This window comes from Pelophylax lessonae (genome assembly GCF_965119305.1).
Source record: "Pelophylax lessonae genome assembly, chromosome: 6".
Lineage (NCBI taxonomy): Eukaryota > Metazoa > Chordata > Amphibia > Anura > Ranidae > Pelophylax > Pelophylax lessonae.
The window spans coordinates 26,389,964-26,407,150 of NC_138773.1; the positions used below are offsets into that span (position 1 = coordinate 26,389,964).

At 47.3% G+C, this 17,187-nt stretch overlaps 1 protein-coding gene across 1 annotated transcript in view; it reads left to right on the forward strand.

Annotated features, from left to right (window-relative positions):
- LOC309557934 (F-box only protein 6-like) overlaps nucleotides 1-17,187 on the forward strand; it is a 67,448-nt gene that overhangs the window by 34,854 nt on the left and 15,407 nt on the right. Inside the window, exon 4 of the mRNA XM_082260807.1 lies at nucleotides 277-403. Coding sequence (XP_082116933.1) covers nucleotides 277-403 — 127 coding nt within the window. The remainder of the gene's footprint in view (nucleotides 1-276; nucleotides 404-17,187) is intronic.

Sequence of the window (17,187 nt, forward strand, 5' to 3'; positions counted from 1 at the left end):
TGAGAGGGAAATATGTGTATTGAAGCTGAATATTACAGCTAACACAGGTTTTATCTATATATTTTATTGGATTATTTAATATGGCTTATGGCTAGAGTTCTGCTTTAATAATTCCACAGATGTAGAAGTTATTAAAGTAGACTTCACGATGTGTGCCTACAATCTATTTTATATCATAATATTTATACTGACAGCCTTGGCAGAAACAGGAATTTCATTTTGCTGTGTGTTGTCTAAACTACATGTGTTTTCTGATTCTGTGTTCCCCCACTTTAGAGGATTTAAAATACTGGACGATAAATGCAAATGGTGGTGATCAATGGAAGGTTGAAGATTTGCCTGGACTTGAAGGAGAGAATTTTCCAAATCCATCAGTCACAAAATACTTTGTAACCTCTTTCCAGTAAGGCCAATTTTCCTTCATTAATGTCATTTAAGCGGAGTTCCGGCCTCAAATATTTTTTTTCAATAAAAATACCCCCGGGACAGTCAGGGCTAGTGCATTTCAGCAACAATAGCCTCTGAACTGTCCCAGGTTGCACTTACCTTTTAGAAGAAATACTTACCTTAAAAATGTCTTGTCCAGCGCTGCCATCTCAGGTGTGAGCAGATGAAGCTGGAGCGTCCTCTTCGGTGTCGTCGGAGTCCCAGAATGCCCTGCACCGGCCCTGCTCGTCACTTCTGGTGCAGGTGCGTCATCCCTGCACAGCTTCTGGCCCAGAAGCTGTTTATCGGGGAATGACGCGCCTGCACCGGAAGTGACGAGTGACACCGGTGCAGGCGCATTGACTCCTGGGAGAGATGGCGTTCATCTCCCAGGAGTCAATGCAAGCAGGAAGAGACAGCGCGGGCCGCGGCCACAGAGGGAGGAAGTGGAAGGAAGGGGAGTATATTTTCTTCAAAAACAAGGTAAGTAAAGCAAAAAAATCGTGATTATCCAATTCTCTTTCAGGTTACTTAGAGCAAGCGGATGTCAAATTTTCGTTTTGAGGCTGGAACTCCACTTTAACACAAAAATGCTGTAAACTGTTTTTTAGATTTTCATTTTACACTTCTAATGGGACATGGGATGGTTGAACACCGGGGAAAAAAGCTACTGAATACGTCTCTGCGCTCTGCTACTAATGGCCTGTCTCTCTACTACACTGAAATTCCAACCAGTGTCAGCCCTGCCCAGTTATCCTTTGCTGGACTACATAAAGCCTCTCCCTCCTCATCTCCATCACATAAAGAGGAGCGGACTGTTTTACTTGCCAAATCACAAACAATAGCAGTATTCTCTTCTGAATGGCCCCAAAAGAAACATAAACCTACTCCCCAGTCTCCTGCAGTTTTGAAAGTCACATATTTTAGATGGTGGAATTCAGTGGTGGCCTGCCCATAGGGGGCGCAGGGGCGCCGCCCCGCCCCACCCCCCAAAGAAAAGAAGAAGAAAAAAAAAAGATTTAAAACAAAAAAAAAATGTAATTTTTAGCCCACTAGGGGCGCTGGACCAATAGGTGGGTGTTGGGGGAAGTGGGGTTTTCCACCGCACGTGCGGTGGACAGAGGCGCCGATTGGCAACCTTCTGGGGGTCATCGGGGCGCAGAGCAATGCGCCCCGACACTCTCCACTTTTGTGATGTCCGCCTGTGATTGGTCCAGACTCCAGCCTGGACCAATCACACAGGAGGACATCCCGGGACCTGTGACATGGCGCATGGGGGCGGCGCGTGCACCAGTCACTACGTCCCGGGCCGGCGTCACACGTCACAGGATCACCGTCCGCCCGAGTCCGACACCTTCCCGCCAGAGAGCCGCTCAGCCGCGCATCAGGAGGAGTGCAGCGCAGGACTCAGGACGGAGAAGATGTTCCACCACCAGTATCTAGTCCGGCAGACAGTGAGTGACCAGAGTAAGACCACCCACCGCCTGGTTCAGTTCCCGGCCCGCAACTCCGCACTCCACCATTCCGCAGTGACTCAGACTGTCAGACAGTGTCCGTCGGACTCGACTCCCGCCGCCGCCGCCCCGGGCCTACAGTCTCAGTCAGAGGCAGAGCAGCAGGCTAGCAGCACGCCACGCAGCCGGTCAACACTCACCGTCCGTGAGGTAAGTCCACTCCACACTGGTCACTGCATTGATGGGGACATGCTGGTCACTGCATTGATGGGGACATGCTGGTCACTGCATTGATGGGGGCATGCTGGTCACTGCATTGATGGGGACATGCTGGTCACTGCATTGATGGGGACATGCTGGTCACTGCATTGATGGGGACATGCTGGTCACTGCATTGATGGGGACATGCTGGTCACTGCATTGATGGGGGCAGCCCGGCGGTAACGGTAAGTGAAGTGAATGATAATGTGTATTATTTCAAGGGGTAACTATGAATACTTTTTCAAGGCACTGTTCCTTGATTACTGAAGGCCCTTTTAACACTTGTGTGGCGTCAAAGTCACGCAATTTTTTACCGCAAATTTTTCTTTTTCAGTGTTATCCGTGTTACTCTATTGTATTTTCCCATGTATGTTGGTTCATTTGCTACTTACTATATAAAGTTAGTTCCAGTTAGGCTGTGTCAGTCTCATTGCACCAAGTATGTTCTCAGTGGGACCCCACATCCCTACCCTGGATGCCCCACTGGGTGGAGGCACTGCCGCAGACATGTACCCCAGCTCCCAGATAGCGGAGGCTCAGGATCCGCCTGTCAGGCATAGTGAGTTAACTAGGTTTAGGGACCCCAAAGACACTTGGGGGCGCCCTCAAAACCCCGTTACATATGGAGGCACTGCTGAGATCTATTGGGGTACAACCAGTGAGAATAGGTTAAGTCCTCAGGCCACTCCCTCCTTTGCAAAACAGTGGGCCCAGCAAAGAAATGTACCATTACAGCAAGCTGTGATGTTATGCAAAGTCCCCTCCTGCTGTGAGATGAATCACGTCATCTTGTGTATAGAAATTCGACTGGGAATAGAAATGGCGACCATCAGGGATATCCTGCAGGATTCTGAAGGCCAAACTTACATGTTAATATATTGTCATACGGACTTGGGAGACCATGAGATGCCTACCAACGTTCATTTATATGGAGCCTCGGATGAAGGATGCTCCTTAGTGTACGCTCTCCTTGATAAGGAAGAAAGGGTCTCACTGCAACCACCCTTTAAATTAGAACAGAAAGACTATGTCACAGAAAATTATTCTAAGCTCCTGACTTCCATCTCCGGAAAGGCCGGAGCCATTCCTAAACAAGCTGCCCATCCTATTACAGGACAGGGGATGATTACTCCTAAAGCAGAATTTCATCCATCTGCAGCATTACTGAAACCAGACAACCCTGAAGTATGCACCCTGCCTACAGGAGGTAGTGATGTATCGGACATACTACAGAAACTCTCAGAAGCCATAGTGACGGCAAACCACACCCATAGTTACCGCAAACTAAAGGTGTTTTCTGGGAATCAGCCTGTTCCTGCAGGAGAAGAGCCTTTTGAGGTCTGGAAGGATAACGCTATGCAGTTGTTGGAGGAATGGTCTTGTACGGATACCATAAAGAAACAGCGGTTGGTAGAGAGTCTTCGTTTTCCCGCTACAGACATGATAAGACTGTACAAGGGAGTAAATGGGCAAGCTACTGTGCACGCCTATCTACGAGTCTTACAGGATGCTTATGGGAAATCAGAAGATTTGGATGATCTGTTGGTTAAGTTCCTAGCCACCAAGCAGAAGGAGCATGAAAAAGCCACTGACTATATCAACCGGTTACAGCTATCGCTAGGAAAGTTATTCCATAAAGGAGCAGTCACTGCCTCTGAGTTGGATGCTCGGCTATCTAAACAAATTCAGAGAGGTGGTTTGACCAATAATCCAGTTATGATTCTGCTGAGAGCCAAGTTGGATGATAAAGTTCTGCCTTATTCCACATTAATAAATACAGCCAGGAGATTAGAAGACCAGATGTGTCCACCCCTACAGAAGGAGAAAGAGGATACAGAACTGTCAGCTCTTAGGAAGAAGGTGGCTGAATTGGAGCTCTTATGCAAATCACCACCAGAGAGAGCAGATCCTCCCCCTGGAAGTGGGGGGCAACACCGGAAGACTCAGAAAAAGCTGTTTCCTGAGGATTCACCCCGCCGAGGGGACTGCTTTAAGTGTGGAAAGTCAGGGCATTTTCAGCGGGAGTGCCCTGTGAATTCCATGGAGGTGGAGGTGGATGTGGAGGTGCTGGCAACCGAGCTCGAGGAGACTCAAATGACCAGGTCTTACAAGCGGAGGAAGACCCGGCCTACATATAGTCTATCTGTTGGGGCCAAGATTGGGCCTAAATCTTTGATACACGTGCAAGTAGAAGGAATTCATGCTTCAGCGTTGCTAGATACAGGTTCTCAAGTCACCATTATCTACAGAGACTTCTATGAACGTCATTTGAAACACATTCCTATGGAACCTGCAGGAGAGTTTCAGCTATGGGGCGTTGGGTCTCAAGCTCAACCTGTGGAGGGATGCATAAAAGTGACCATAACTATTGCCCAGTTAAACACCGGGATGATATATCCTATGGAGCTGGAAGCTTTGATATGCCCTGCAGCCAAGAAAGTGTGTGCCCCAATAATATTGGGTACTAATGCAAAGATGGTACAGGATGTATTCAGGGCCTATCTGACAGAAGTGGGAGATGTCTCTTTAGACCGATTGATGGAGGTCAGCCCTGTCCTAGGAAAAGAGTGTCAACGACTAGCCCTTGAATCAAAACCAGGGTCGTGCCACTATTCAGGAACAGAACCTGCATTTGTGAAGCCTGGTGAGACCAAAACTTTACGAGCCATAGCCTCAATGCACCCTGAAATGTTAGGGGGAACTGGACAATACCTTATTGAGTCTCTGCCTGAAGAGGATCAGAAGAAGGGCTGGACTCTCATATCTGAGGTAAAAGATTGGCGAAAAAGGTGGTGTCGGAGCTTTCCTGTGATGGTACATAATTTAACCCCCACAGAAATCCGGATTGATCGTCATCAGAAGATTGGTGTGATACACCTTTTAGATCAAGTTTTGTCCATCATGTCTGTGAGTGCAGAACAGAAGGATCATGTGAAAACACCTTTAGATTTTGATCTAGAAGATTCTCCTCTACCACAGCAGTGGAAAGACAGCCTTCGTTCAAAACTGGCCACCCGAGAGGGAGTGTTCTCCAGAGCAGAGATGGACGTGGGGTGTTCTAAGAGTGCCACCCATGCTATAAGACTTGCTGATTCTACTCCTTTCAGAGAAAGGTCAAGAAGAATACCCCCTCGAGATGTGGAAGATGTCCGGGACATACTCCAGCAGATGAAAGGAGCAGGCATCATCGCAGAGTCCCGGAGCCCCTATGCCTCACCTATTGTGGTAGTGAGGAAAAAGAATGGTTCAGTTCGGCTATGTGTGGACTACCGTACTCTGAACAAGAGGACTGTGCCAGATCAGTACACTTTGCCCCGGATAGAGGATCTCCTGAACGCCCTATCTGGCAGCCAGTGGTTCAGTGTGCTTGACTTGAGGTCTGGATATTATCAGGTACCCATGAAGAAGGAGGATCAGGAAAAGACAGCTTTCATCTGCCCTTTGGGGTTCTTCCAGTTTACCAGAATGCCACAGGGAGTCACAGGAGCTCCTGCTACTTTTCAGAGGCTGATCGAGAAAACTGTGGGGGATATGAATCCCAAAGGGTGTCTAGTGTATCTAGATGACCTAATTGTTTTCGGGAAGACGCCAGAGGAGCATGAACAAAGGTTGCTAAAGGTGTTGGATCGACTTCAAGCTGAAGGCCTGAAGCTATCAGTGGACAAATGCCGATTTGCCCAAAACTCTGTCACTTATGTGGGGCACATAGTCTCCGCTGAAGGAGTAGCCACAGATCCTGCTAAAATTGAAGCAGTGTTGAATTGGCCAAGACCAAATAACATCAGTGAGTTGCGGTCCTTTCTCGGATTCTGTGGTTACTACCGAAGGTTCGTGAAAGACTACTCAAAGATTGCTCGAGAGTTACATGACCTGCTGAAGATTACCCCTGACGTAAGGGGTGCTAAGGCACCATATCCTAAAGACCCCTTTGGAGAAAAATGGACTTCAGGATGTGAAGACGCCTTTCTGACATTGAAGAAGAGACTTACAGAAGCTCCTGTCTTAGCCTATGCAGACCCTGAGAAACCATATATCCTCCATGTGGATGCCAGTATGGAAGGCCTAGGGGGTGTACTGCACCAAAGTTATCCAGAAGGATTGAGGCCGGTGGCTTACATAAGCAGAAGTCTTACAGGTACAGAGAAGAACTATCCAGTTCATAAACTGGAATTTCTGGCACTCAAGTGGGCCATCGTGGATAAGCTGCATGACTATTTGTATGGAGCAACATTCGAAGTAAGGACTGACAACAATCCACTTACCTACATACAGACTACAGCTAAGCTGGATGCCACAGGACATAGGTGGTTGGCTGCCTTGTCAAGCTACAGTTTCAGCCTGAAGTACAAGCCTGGGCCCAAGAATGTCAGCGCAGATGCCCTGTCCCGCAGACCTAGACTCCCTCCTCACCGAGAAGAAGAGGAGTGGGAAGAGATCCCTGGGCCGGGGGTAGGAGCCTTTTGTCAGATGTATGTGGTGGCCGAGAGTCAAGAAGAATTTGCCGAGCTAAGAGGGATAGACTCCATTAGCCACTCTCCGGAAGCTGTGCCTGAGGTGTTCCATGCTCCAGTCATGCTTCAACAGTGGTCCAGTATAACCACAGAAGACAAGAGGAAGGCTCAAGCGCAGGACCGGTATATTGGGATAGTTATCAGAGCAATAAAGACTAAGAATCCTAAATTGCTGACTTCTCTACCTGTGAGTCAAAGAGAATTATACCGAAGAGAATGGAGCCGACTACATCTTGAAGATGGAGTACTCTATAGGGTCGTGAAGTATCATGATCACCCTGACAGAAAACAATTGGTACTACCGCATAGATACTGTGGCATGGTCCTGAGAGCTCTCCATGATCAACATGGGCATCTCGGGGTTGACAAGACCTATGGCCTAGTACAAGATCGGTTCTATTGGCCTCGCATGAGGGAACATGTCGAGCAACATGTACAGACATGCAGGAGGTGTATCCAGAGGAAGACCCTGCCTGTGAGAGCTGCCCCTATGGGTCATCTGAAAAGTACGGGACCCATGGATCTTGTGTGCATGGACTATCTCTGCATTGAGAACGATACAGCGGGAATTGGAAATGTGCTGGTGGTAACGGACCATTTCACCAGATATGCTCAAGCCTTCCCCACTAAAGATCAAAAGGCTGTGACTGTAGCCAAAGTCCTTTGGCAGAAGTATTTCATTCACTATGGACTACCCAATCGGATACACTCTGATCAAGGTAGAGACTTTGAGAGTAAGTTGATCAAGGAGCTGTTGGACATGTTGCAGGTGCAGAAGTCCAGAACCACACCTTATCATCCGGAGGGCGATGCACAGCCAGAACGGTTCAATAGGACCCTCCTAGATATGCTAGGGACTCTAAAGCAAGTTGAGAAGCGGTCTTGGAGTAAACATGTGGAAGCCATGGTCCACGCATACAACTGTACAAGGCATGAATCTACAGGGTTCTCACCCTATTTCCTAATGTTCGGAAGAGAAGCTTGATTGCCGATAGATGTCCGTTTGGGAGTGTCTCCTGACGGAACAGATTCAACTTCACACTTTCAATATGTGAGGAACCTCAAACAAAACCTTCATCGGGCCTATGAGTTGGCCACCCAAGCTGCAGCAAAAATTGAAGAACGGAACAAAAGAAGGTATGATGCTAAGGTGAGATATCGGGAGATTCAAGCAGGGGATAAAGTTCTTCTCCGGAATCTAGGTGTGCCTGGAAAACACAAACTGGCTGACAGATGGAAAGATACCCTGTTTGAGGTTGTGTCCAAGCTGGAAGGGCTGCCAGTGTACAACATTAGGGGCCCGGAGGGCCGAATAAAGGCTTGGCATAGAAACCATCTGCTTCCAGTTGTGTATGCTGATGAAGAGGAGCAGAGTGGTGAAGAACTGAGGGAAAATCCAGCAGAGAGTCCTGGAAATGGGGCAGAGGAGACCCCAGGAACTCCCAGTGCAGAGGATCAGTGGTGGTCATCACCCGCTGAAGAAACACAGCAATTGCCTCCTTTAACTCCTGTGGTTTCACAAAGTTCTCCAAGGTTGAATCCAGAAAGTCCATGTTTTGTGCCTGGAACTTCCCTTAGAGACTCTAGTTCGAGGGCAGGAGTCGAAGTTCCACAGTTGATGTCCCAAGATCCTCTCCCACAGCGAGAACTGAGACACAGCACCAGAGTGCGGCAACCCCCTAGGGCCCTAGTTTATGATAATATAGGAAAGCCCGGTTATGCCCCGCTGACACAAGCGGCATCCAAAATGGCCACTTTCCTACATGCACTAGCTGAAGTGGTAAATGTTAGTGACTCTTTACCCTAGATAACTAGCTAGCTAGGATGTTACTGTGCTAACTGTACTATATGTATGCTAAACCTTTTTCTGTTGAATTTTTGTTAAGCCCCCGGCTAGGACTTGCCAGTGGAAGGCAAGTATTTTCAAGGGGGAGCATGTAGCCCTGTAGAGTTACACAGGCTGTAATATCTGAAATGCCCAGTAGATGGCAGATGGACTCAGTATGCTGTTAATTAAACATTGAGCATTGATCACATGACTGGCTGCCTTTCCAGTCTCATGATTGTGGCATCATCACAGTGTGACCAGGAAGTGGTGTGTGAGGAAAGACTGAGGGAGATAGACACCAGCTCTGGATTTTTCTTCTTATCCTTCTGCTCAGGATTTTCACCTATTAATGTCCTGGGAGGACTTCCTGCACAGCTCTGAGGAAGGAGGTCATGGAAGACTTCTAGAAGTTACCACATGCTCAGCCAGAGAAAGGACATGTGACTAGCTGTGAAAGACTGCTGCACAGAGATAGAACCCTGCTGAGAGAACTTACTTCACCCAAGACCACACCAGCTGGGTGGAGGCACTGCCGCAGACATGTACCCCAGCTCCCAGATAGCGGAGGCTCAGGATCCGCCTGTCAGGCATAGTGAGTTAACTAGGTTTAGGGACCCCAAAGACACTTGGGGGCGCCCTCAAAACCCCGTTACAACTATATTACCAAAAGTATTTCGACGCCTGACTTTACACACACATGAACTTTAATGGCATCCCAGTCTTAGTCCATAGGGTTCAATATTAAGTTGGCCCACCCTTCGCAGCTATAACAGCTTCAACTCTTCTGGGAAGGCTGTGGGGAAAAAAAGGACGTCAATTTTATTTGGGTACAGTTTTGCACGACAGCACAATTGTCAGTTAAAATAACGCAGTGCCGAATTGCAAAAGATGGCCTGGTCATTAAGGGGACAAATCCTTCTGGTCCAGAAGTGGTTAATAACCTAATGTTCAGGGGTTGTAAATGCTCTAACATAAAAAAGTTCTTCAGAATCGTGACCTCTATTCTAAGCAAACAATTGTGATTCTCATTTTATCCAGAATCGTGCAGCTCTACTGGGTATGTAACCATTCCGATCACATGCCTTAACCACTTCTGGACCGGGCCTATTTCTGACACTTGTTGTTTACAAGTTAAAATCTGTTTTTCTTTGCTAGAAAATTACTTAGAACCTCCAAACATTATATATTTTTTTAGCAGAGACCCTAGAGAATAAAATGGAGATCATTGCAATATTTTTTATCACACCATATTTGCGCAGCGGTCTTAAAAACGCATTTTTTTTTTAATTAATACACTTTTTTTAATTAAAAAAAATAAGAAACCAGTAAAGTTAGCCCAATTTTTTTCTACAAATGTGAAAGGTAATGTTACACCGAGTAAATAGATACCCAACATGTCACGCTTCAAAATTGCGCACGCTTCTGCAATGGCGACATACATTGGTACCAAAAAATCCCCATAGGCGACATTTTAAACATGTCTACAGGTTACCTGTTTAGAATTACAGAGGAGTTCTACAGCTCAATTATTGCTCTCACTCTAACGATACCTCACATGTATGGTTTGAACACTGTTTACATATGTGGGTGCAACTTGCGTATGCATTCGCTTCTGCGCACGAGCTAACAGGGACTGAGCGCTTTCATTTTTTTTTTTTCCTATTTATTTTATCTTTAATTTTATATTTTTACACTTTCCATTTAAAAAAATGTTTTTGATCACTTTTATTCCTATTACAAGGAATGTAAACATCCCTTGTAATAGAAATAAGCATGACAGGACCTCTTTAATGTGAGATCTGGGGTCAAAAAGACCTCACATCTCGCATCTACACTAAAAAAGTAAAAAAACCTCTTTAACCACTTAAGCCCCGGAAGATTTTACCCCCATTCCGACCAGGGGGTATTTTGCGATTCGGCACTGCGTGACTTTAACGGACAATTGCGCGGTCGTGCGACGCTGTACCTAAACGAATTTGGCGTCCTTTTTTTCCCACAAACAGAGCTTTCTTTTGGTGGTATTTGATCACCTGTGCGATTTTTTGATCACGCGCTATAAACAAAAAAAGAGCGTCAATTTTGCAAAAAATAACAATATTTTTCACATTTTTTTATATGAAATTCCCCCCCAAAAAAATGTAAAAATCAACATTTTTTAACATTTTCGGCCAATTTGTTTTATGCTACCTATGTTTGGTAAAAAAAAATCGCAAAAAGCATATTTTGATTGGTTTGCGCAAAAGTTATCGCGTTTACTAACAAAGGGAAAGATTTTTGTCATTTTTGTTGTTTTTTTTTTAACGTGTAATGGCGGCGATCTGCGATTTTTTTTGCGGTACTGCGACATTGCGGCGGACAGATCGGACCCTTGACTGACATTTTTGACACTTTTGGGGTTACCAGTGACATTTCTACAGTAATCAGTGCTATATATATATGCACTGTTACTGTAAAAATACACTGGTAGTGAAGGGGTTAACTTTATTTGGGAGGGAGGGGCTGTGTGTGTCCCTAGGGGCGTGCTTTCTACTGTGATTGGCTGTGGCTTCAGCTGCAAGGACACTGATCAACGGATCTACATAGTAGATCCATGTGATCAGTGTCTTTGCAGCAAGGAGAATGACAGGCAGCTTGTTTACACAAGCTGCCTGACATTCTCCCTCTCCCCCGCCGATCGCCGAGTGGCCGGCGGACATCGGGTCCGCTGGTCACACGCGCGGGGGGGTCCGTGACCACGCGGGAGCGGGAGCGTGCCTCCGGGGGCGCGCGCTCGCTCCCTAGACCCTCACAAGCAAGCAACGTAGCCCTACGTTAGTTTGCCTGTGAGGGGCTGACCGCCGACGTAGATAGTCGTGCGGCGGTCGGCAAGTGGTTAAAACGATTGCTAGGAAGCGACGTATGACGTCGCTCTGGTCCTCCAAGGCCATAGAGTCGAGTGAGGGCCATCTTGCCCTCACTCGACTTCCTGCCTGAGGGGACAACGGGCCGGATCGTTTTCCCCACTACCGATGACTCCGGTAAGCGGGGAAAACGACCGGGAAGCGGCAGGAGGGAGAGGTGGGGGGCACCTCTCCTATCGCCCATAAAGGTGATCCTGCAGTGAATCTGCTGCTGGGACCACCTTTATGTGAAAGAAGACGGCCCGCTATCTGCTGCCAAATCCCTGGTATTTAATGACAAAGTACCGACGTAAAACCGCGGTGGACGCTCCGTAAGTGGTTAAAGACAGTGCATGTACTGAATCCTTTCTCCTCCTTTTTGATCCATATATCCAAGAACTCCAATTCCATGTCACTCACCTTCCAACCCAGCACAATAATGTTGTCATTAGTATTCAGTTCTTGTTTGAACTCTTCATATTCCCATTTTGACAAAGATATTAGCGACACTTAGACACTTCCTTCTGCCTCTTACATACACTATATTACTAAAAATATTGGGACGCCTGCCTTTACACGCCTATGAACTTTAATGGCATCCTAGTCTTAGTCCGTCGGGTTCAATATTGAGTTAGCCCACCCTTTGCAGCTATAACAGCTTCAACTCTTCTGGGAAGGCTGTCCACAAGGTTTAGGAGTGTCTATGGGAATGTTTGACCATTCTTCAATAAGCGCATTTGTGAGGTCAGGCACTGATGTTGGACAAGAAGGCCTGAACTGAACTGAAGAAGTTGATCATTGAATAGGAGTGACGCAACGCGTATAGGGGGGAGGAGACTTCTGGGTAGACCGGACTTGGCGGCCAGCTCGAAGTTGCATGCTTCACAGGGATTAGACACGCTTGTAAGCCCTCACAGCTATATGTGCTAATGCCGTGAGTTTGATACCATTATTTTACTCTTAAATAAACTTTTAGCAGAGAGCACTATATCTCCTCTTCTTTTTTCTAAGCCTATTTGGACTAGTAATCGACCGATATTGTTTTTTCGTTGCCGATACCAATATTTTGCCGATCGCATATCGGCATCGGCTGATATTGGCTGATATTTTCGCACATGTAAATATTACCCATTAAGTGCTCATTCTTCACACTTTAACTGCATAAAAACTGAAATGAAAACTTCAATTCCAGGGACATTTGCTTTGCATTCACATCCTGATGTGCATTAATGCATAAAACTGACTGCACTGCAGTAACATATTGCAAAGTGTGAGTCCACTACTGCAGCACTTTTATGATAAAAGTGCTGCAGTAGTGGACTCACACACTGCAATATGTTACTGCAGTGCAGTCAGTGAAACAGCTAGAAAAAAAGCTAGGCAACAACAGCTACACAAAATACACATACACAGTGGATTGGATGGACTGGAGTCAGTGGAAGAGGACTACCTCTGCAGTAAAACACTGACTGCAACTAATGCAGTGCAGTCAGTGCAAAACTGCTAGAAAAAGCGCAAGGCAACTGCTACACAATGTCACAGTGGATTGGACTGGACTGGATTCAGTGGAGGACTACCCTCTGCAGTAAGGCATTGACTGCAACTAATGTAGTTCAGTCAGTGCAAAACTGCTAGAAAAAAGCTAGGCAACAGCTAGACAGTGGATTGGATTGGAGTCAGTGGACTACCTCTGCAGTAGGGCTCTCACTGCAACTACAGCAGTCACTGCAAAACTGCTAGAAAAAAAGCTAGGCAACAGCTAGACAGTGGATTGGAGTCACTCAGCGGACTATCTCTGCAGTAGGGCACTCACTGCAACTACAGCAGTCAGTGCAAAACTGCTAGAAAAAAAAGCTAGGCAACAGCTAGACAGTGGATTGGAGTCACTCAGCGGACTACCTCTGCAGTAGGGCACTCACTGCAACTACAGCAGTCAGTGCAAAACTGCTAGAAAAAAAGCTAGGCAACAGCTAGACAGTGGATTGGAGTCACTCAGCGGACTACCTCTGCAGTAGGGCACTCACTGCAACTACAGCAGTCAGTGCAAAACTGCTAGAAAAAAAGCTAGGCAACAGCTAGACAGTGGATTGGAGTCACTCAGCGGACTACCTCTGCAGTAGGGCACTCACTGCAACTAATGCAGTGCAGTCAGTGCAAAACTGCTAGAAAAAGATCAAGGCAACAGCTACACAATGTCACAGTGGATTGCACTCGACTGGAGTCAGTGGAGGACTACCCTGTGCAGTAAGGCACTGACTGCAACTAATGCAGTTCAGTTAGTGCAAAACTGCTAGAAAAAAGCTAGGCAGCAGCAAGACAGTGGATTGGAGTCAGTGGACTACCTCTGCAGTAGGGCACTCACTGCAACTACAGCAGTCAGTGCAAAGCTGCTAGAAAAAAAGCTAGGCAACAGCTAGACAGTGGATTGGAGTCACTCAGCGGACTACCTCTGCAGTAGGGCTCTCACTGCAACTACAGCAGTCAGTGCAAAACTGCTAGAAAAAAAGGTAGGCAACAGCTAGACAGTGGATTGGAGTGGAGTGGAGTGGGCACTACTCTTTTCAATACTCCCAGTTAAGTAGAACAATATTATAATACAGAAAGCGGAACATTTCAGCATGTCCATAGTCACCTGTTAAAGGTCTTCTGTTTTGTTCAAACAATGCTGCAACTTCGTAAACATGCTCAGCAGCTCAGGGGTTGAGGACAGAGGAGCAGAGAGAGAGAGGTAGCTTATAGCATTGGAAGCAAGTCTTTAGTAGCGTACCTCATTTTCTCTCCACCACTGAAGAGGATGACTTCTTCTGTCAATTACGGCTTCTTTCAAATAGAGATGAAGTTCATCATCCAGGCTCATCGTTGCAGGTTCAGAAGAAATTGAATCCTCCGCATGAGGCCCCAATAAAACACAGAAAATGTCCTAATCAATTTGACGACGATGAAGCAGACTCTGTTCTGTTCATTGACTTATTTTTGGACATTTGTCTGTTTTTTCAGCACGCTGCTCTTCATAAAAGTAGTGTTCTGGACTTTTCTTTTGACCAGGAGGAACCTCCTGCACCTGCACCTCCATATCTTCTGTCAGCCATTGTTTCGCCTTAGCCAATACATCATCAGAAGAGAAAGCATGGTTCTTGTATCGAGAATTCAAAAGACTTGCAAGCACAACATGTTTAATCTCTTCATGCTTCTCAAAACATATATCAAGCAAAGCTCTTTGGCTTGACAGACCATCATTTGAAAGTTGGAGGCTGTTGTGTGCCATGATGACACAGAGGTCTGATGTATCAGCAAGCCTCACTCCTTTTGACATGTTTGCTCCACTGTCTCGAAGGAGCACAAGCATCACTCGGTCTTTGGTGATTCCCCATTCTCCAAGCATGCCTAGAAACATTTCTCTACTGTACTCTGAGTGGGATCCTTGCATCACTTTTGTATTCAACACCAATTGCCTTTTTGTCCATCCGCTGTCAATGAAGTGGCATGTAAGAATGAGTAGTGACTCGGACTCTGTTTGTGACCAGCAGTCCGTCGTGAATGCGATCCAGTTGCCAACATTCTCTGGTTGCAGCATAGCCTTTACTTTGTCAACTACCTTTTGGTGTAGCTTTGCCAGTATTTTGGTTCGATAATACTTCTAACTCTTCAGTGTGTAGCTTGGCTCAAGCATGGACATCAACCCCTTAAATCCTGAGTCAGTCACCATTGTAAATGGCTGGTTATCAGTGACAATCATCTCTGTGATTACTCTTTCCAGCTGTTGGTATCTTCCATCTGAATCTAGACAGTGACATCTGCTTTTTTTTTTTTTACAGACATATCTGTTATTGTTGCCTGGGAAAGGGATAGTGGAGGAGGTATTTCAAAATCACATTGATATTCATTTTGTTTTTTCTGTGCTGCATGATACAATTCAATATGATGAACTCTTAGATGGGCCCAAAGATTTGAGGTATTTTTGTTTTTTGCAGTTACTGATCCCATGCTTATGTTGCTTGTACATGTGTTGCACACTGCTGCTTTTCCTGGAGATGTTTGAGACGAGAAATAGTCCCAGACCACACTTTTACTCTTTCTCTCTTCATCCATCTCCATTTAAACTTGAAAGACACAAAATAGATTAAAGAAATGGCTTGCTGACGCTGAAATTGCTGCTGATGCTGGCACTGGCACCCTGTAGTGGGTTGGTGGTGGCTGAAGCCTGGCAGTGTGGCTGGCTTGGTGTCACCCTGTTCTGGGTAGCTGGCTTGCAGGAACACTGTGGTGGCACTGGCTGGCTGGATTGGTGTCACCCTCTTATGGGTGGCTGGCTTGCAGGAACACTGTGGTGGCTGGCTTCCTTGGTGTCACCCTGTTATTGGTGGCTGGCTTTCAGAAACAGTCTGTGCGTGGTGGCTGGTTGAATGGCTTGGTGTCACCCTGTTATGGGTGGCTAGCTTCCAGGAACACTGTGGTGGCTGGCTGGATTGGTGTCACCCTCTCATGGGTGGCTAGCTTGCAGGAACACTGTGGTGGCTGGCTGAATTGGTGTCAGCCTGTTATGGGTGGCTGGATTGGTATCAGCCTATTATGGGTGGCTGGCTTGAAGGAACACTGTGGTGGCTGGCTGGCTTGCAGGAACAGTCTCTTTGGTGCCTGGTTGGCTTGCTTGGTGTCAGCCTGTTATGGGTGGCTGGCTTGCAGGAACAGTGTGGTGGCTGGCTGGATTGGTGTCAGCCGGTTATGGGTGGCTGGCTTTCAGGAACACTGTGGTGGCTGGCTGGCTGGCTGGCTTGCAGGAACTGTCTCTGTGGTGCCTGGTTGGCTTGCTTGGTGTCAGCATGTTATGGGTGGCTAGCTTGCAGGAACACTGTGATGGCTGGCTGGATCTGTGTCACCCTCTTATGGGTGGCTTGCTTGGTGTCAGCCTGTTATGGGTGGCTGGCTTGCAGGAACACTGTGGTGGCTGGCTGGATTGGTGTCAGCCTGTTATGGGTGGCTGGCTTGCAGGAACACTGTGGTGGCTGGCTGGATTGGTGTCAGCCTGTTATGGGTGGCTGGCTTACAGGAACACTGTGGTGGCTGGCTGGATTGGTGTCACCCTCTTATGGGTGACTGGCTTGCAGGAACACTGTGGTGGGTGGGTGGCTGGCTGGCTTGCAGGAACGGTCTCTGTGGTACCTGGTTGGCTTGCTTGGTGTCAGCCTGTTATGGGTGGGTGGCTTGCAGGAACACTGGGGTAGCTGGCTTGCTTGGTGTCAGCCTGTTATGGGTTGCTGGCTTGCAGGAACACTGTGGTGGCTGGCTGGCTTGCAGGAACACTGTGGTGGGTGGCTGGCTTGCAGGAACACTGTGGTGGTGGGCTGGCTTGGGGTCACCCTGTTGTTGTGTGGGTCGCTGGCTTGGTGTCACTCACTCACTCACCCCCTGGCCTGTTGTGGCGGGTAGCTGCTGCTGGCTTGCTGAAACACTGGTCACGGTGGCGGGTGGCTGGCTTTGTGTCATCTGGGTGGCTGGTTGCTTGCTCGTTGGGCTGGCATCCTGTTGTGGTGGGTGGCTGAGGCTAGGGCCTGTGGGTGGATGGCTGGCAGCGTGACCGGACCGGACTGCAGCTGGCTGTAACACAAGGCTGTGGGAGGCGGTCTTAAGTGCAGTGCGCGCTGTGAAATGGCATCACGTACGGGCTGCGCAGGCGTGGGAGGCGGTGTTAGAAGGCATAACGTGTGCGCGCAACATACGGAATGACGTCACAAAAATATCGGCAATATCGGTAAAAATAAAGCCGATTCCGATATATCGGGGAAAGTCCATATCGGCCCTCGATATATTGGCTTTGCCGATAATCGTCG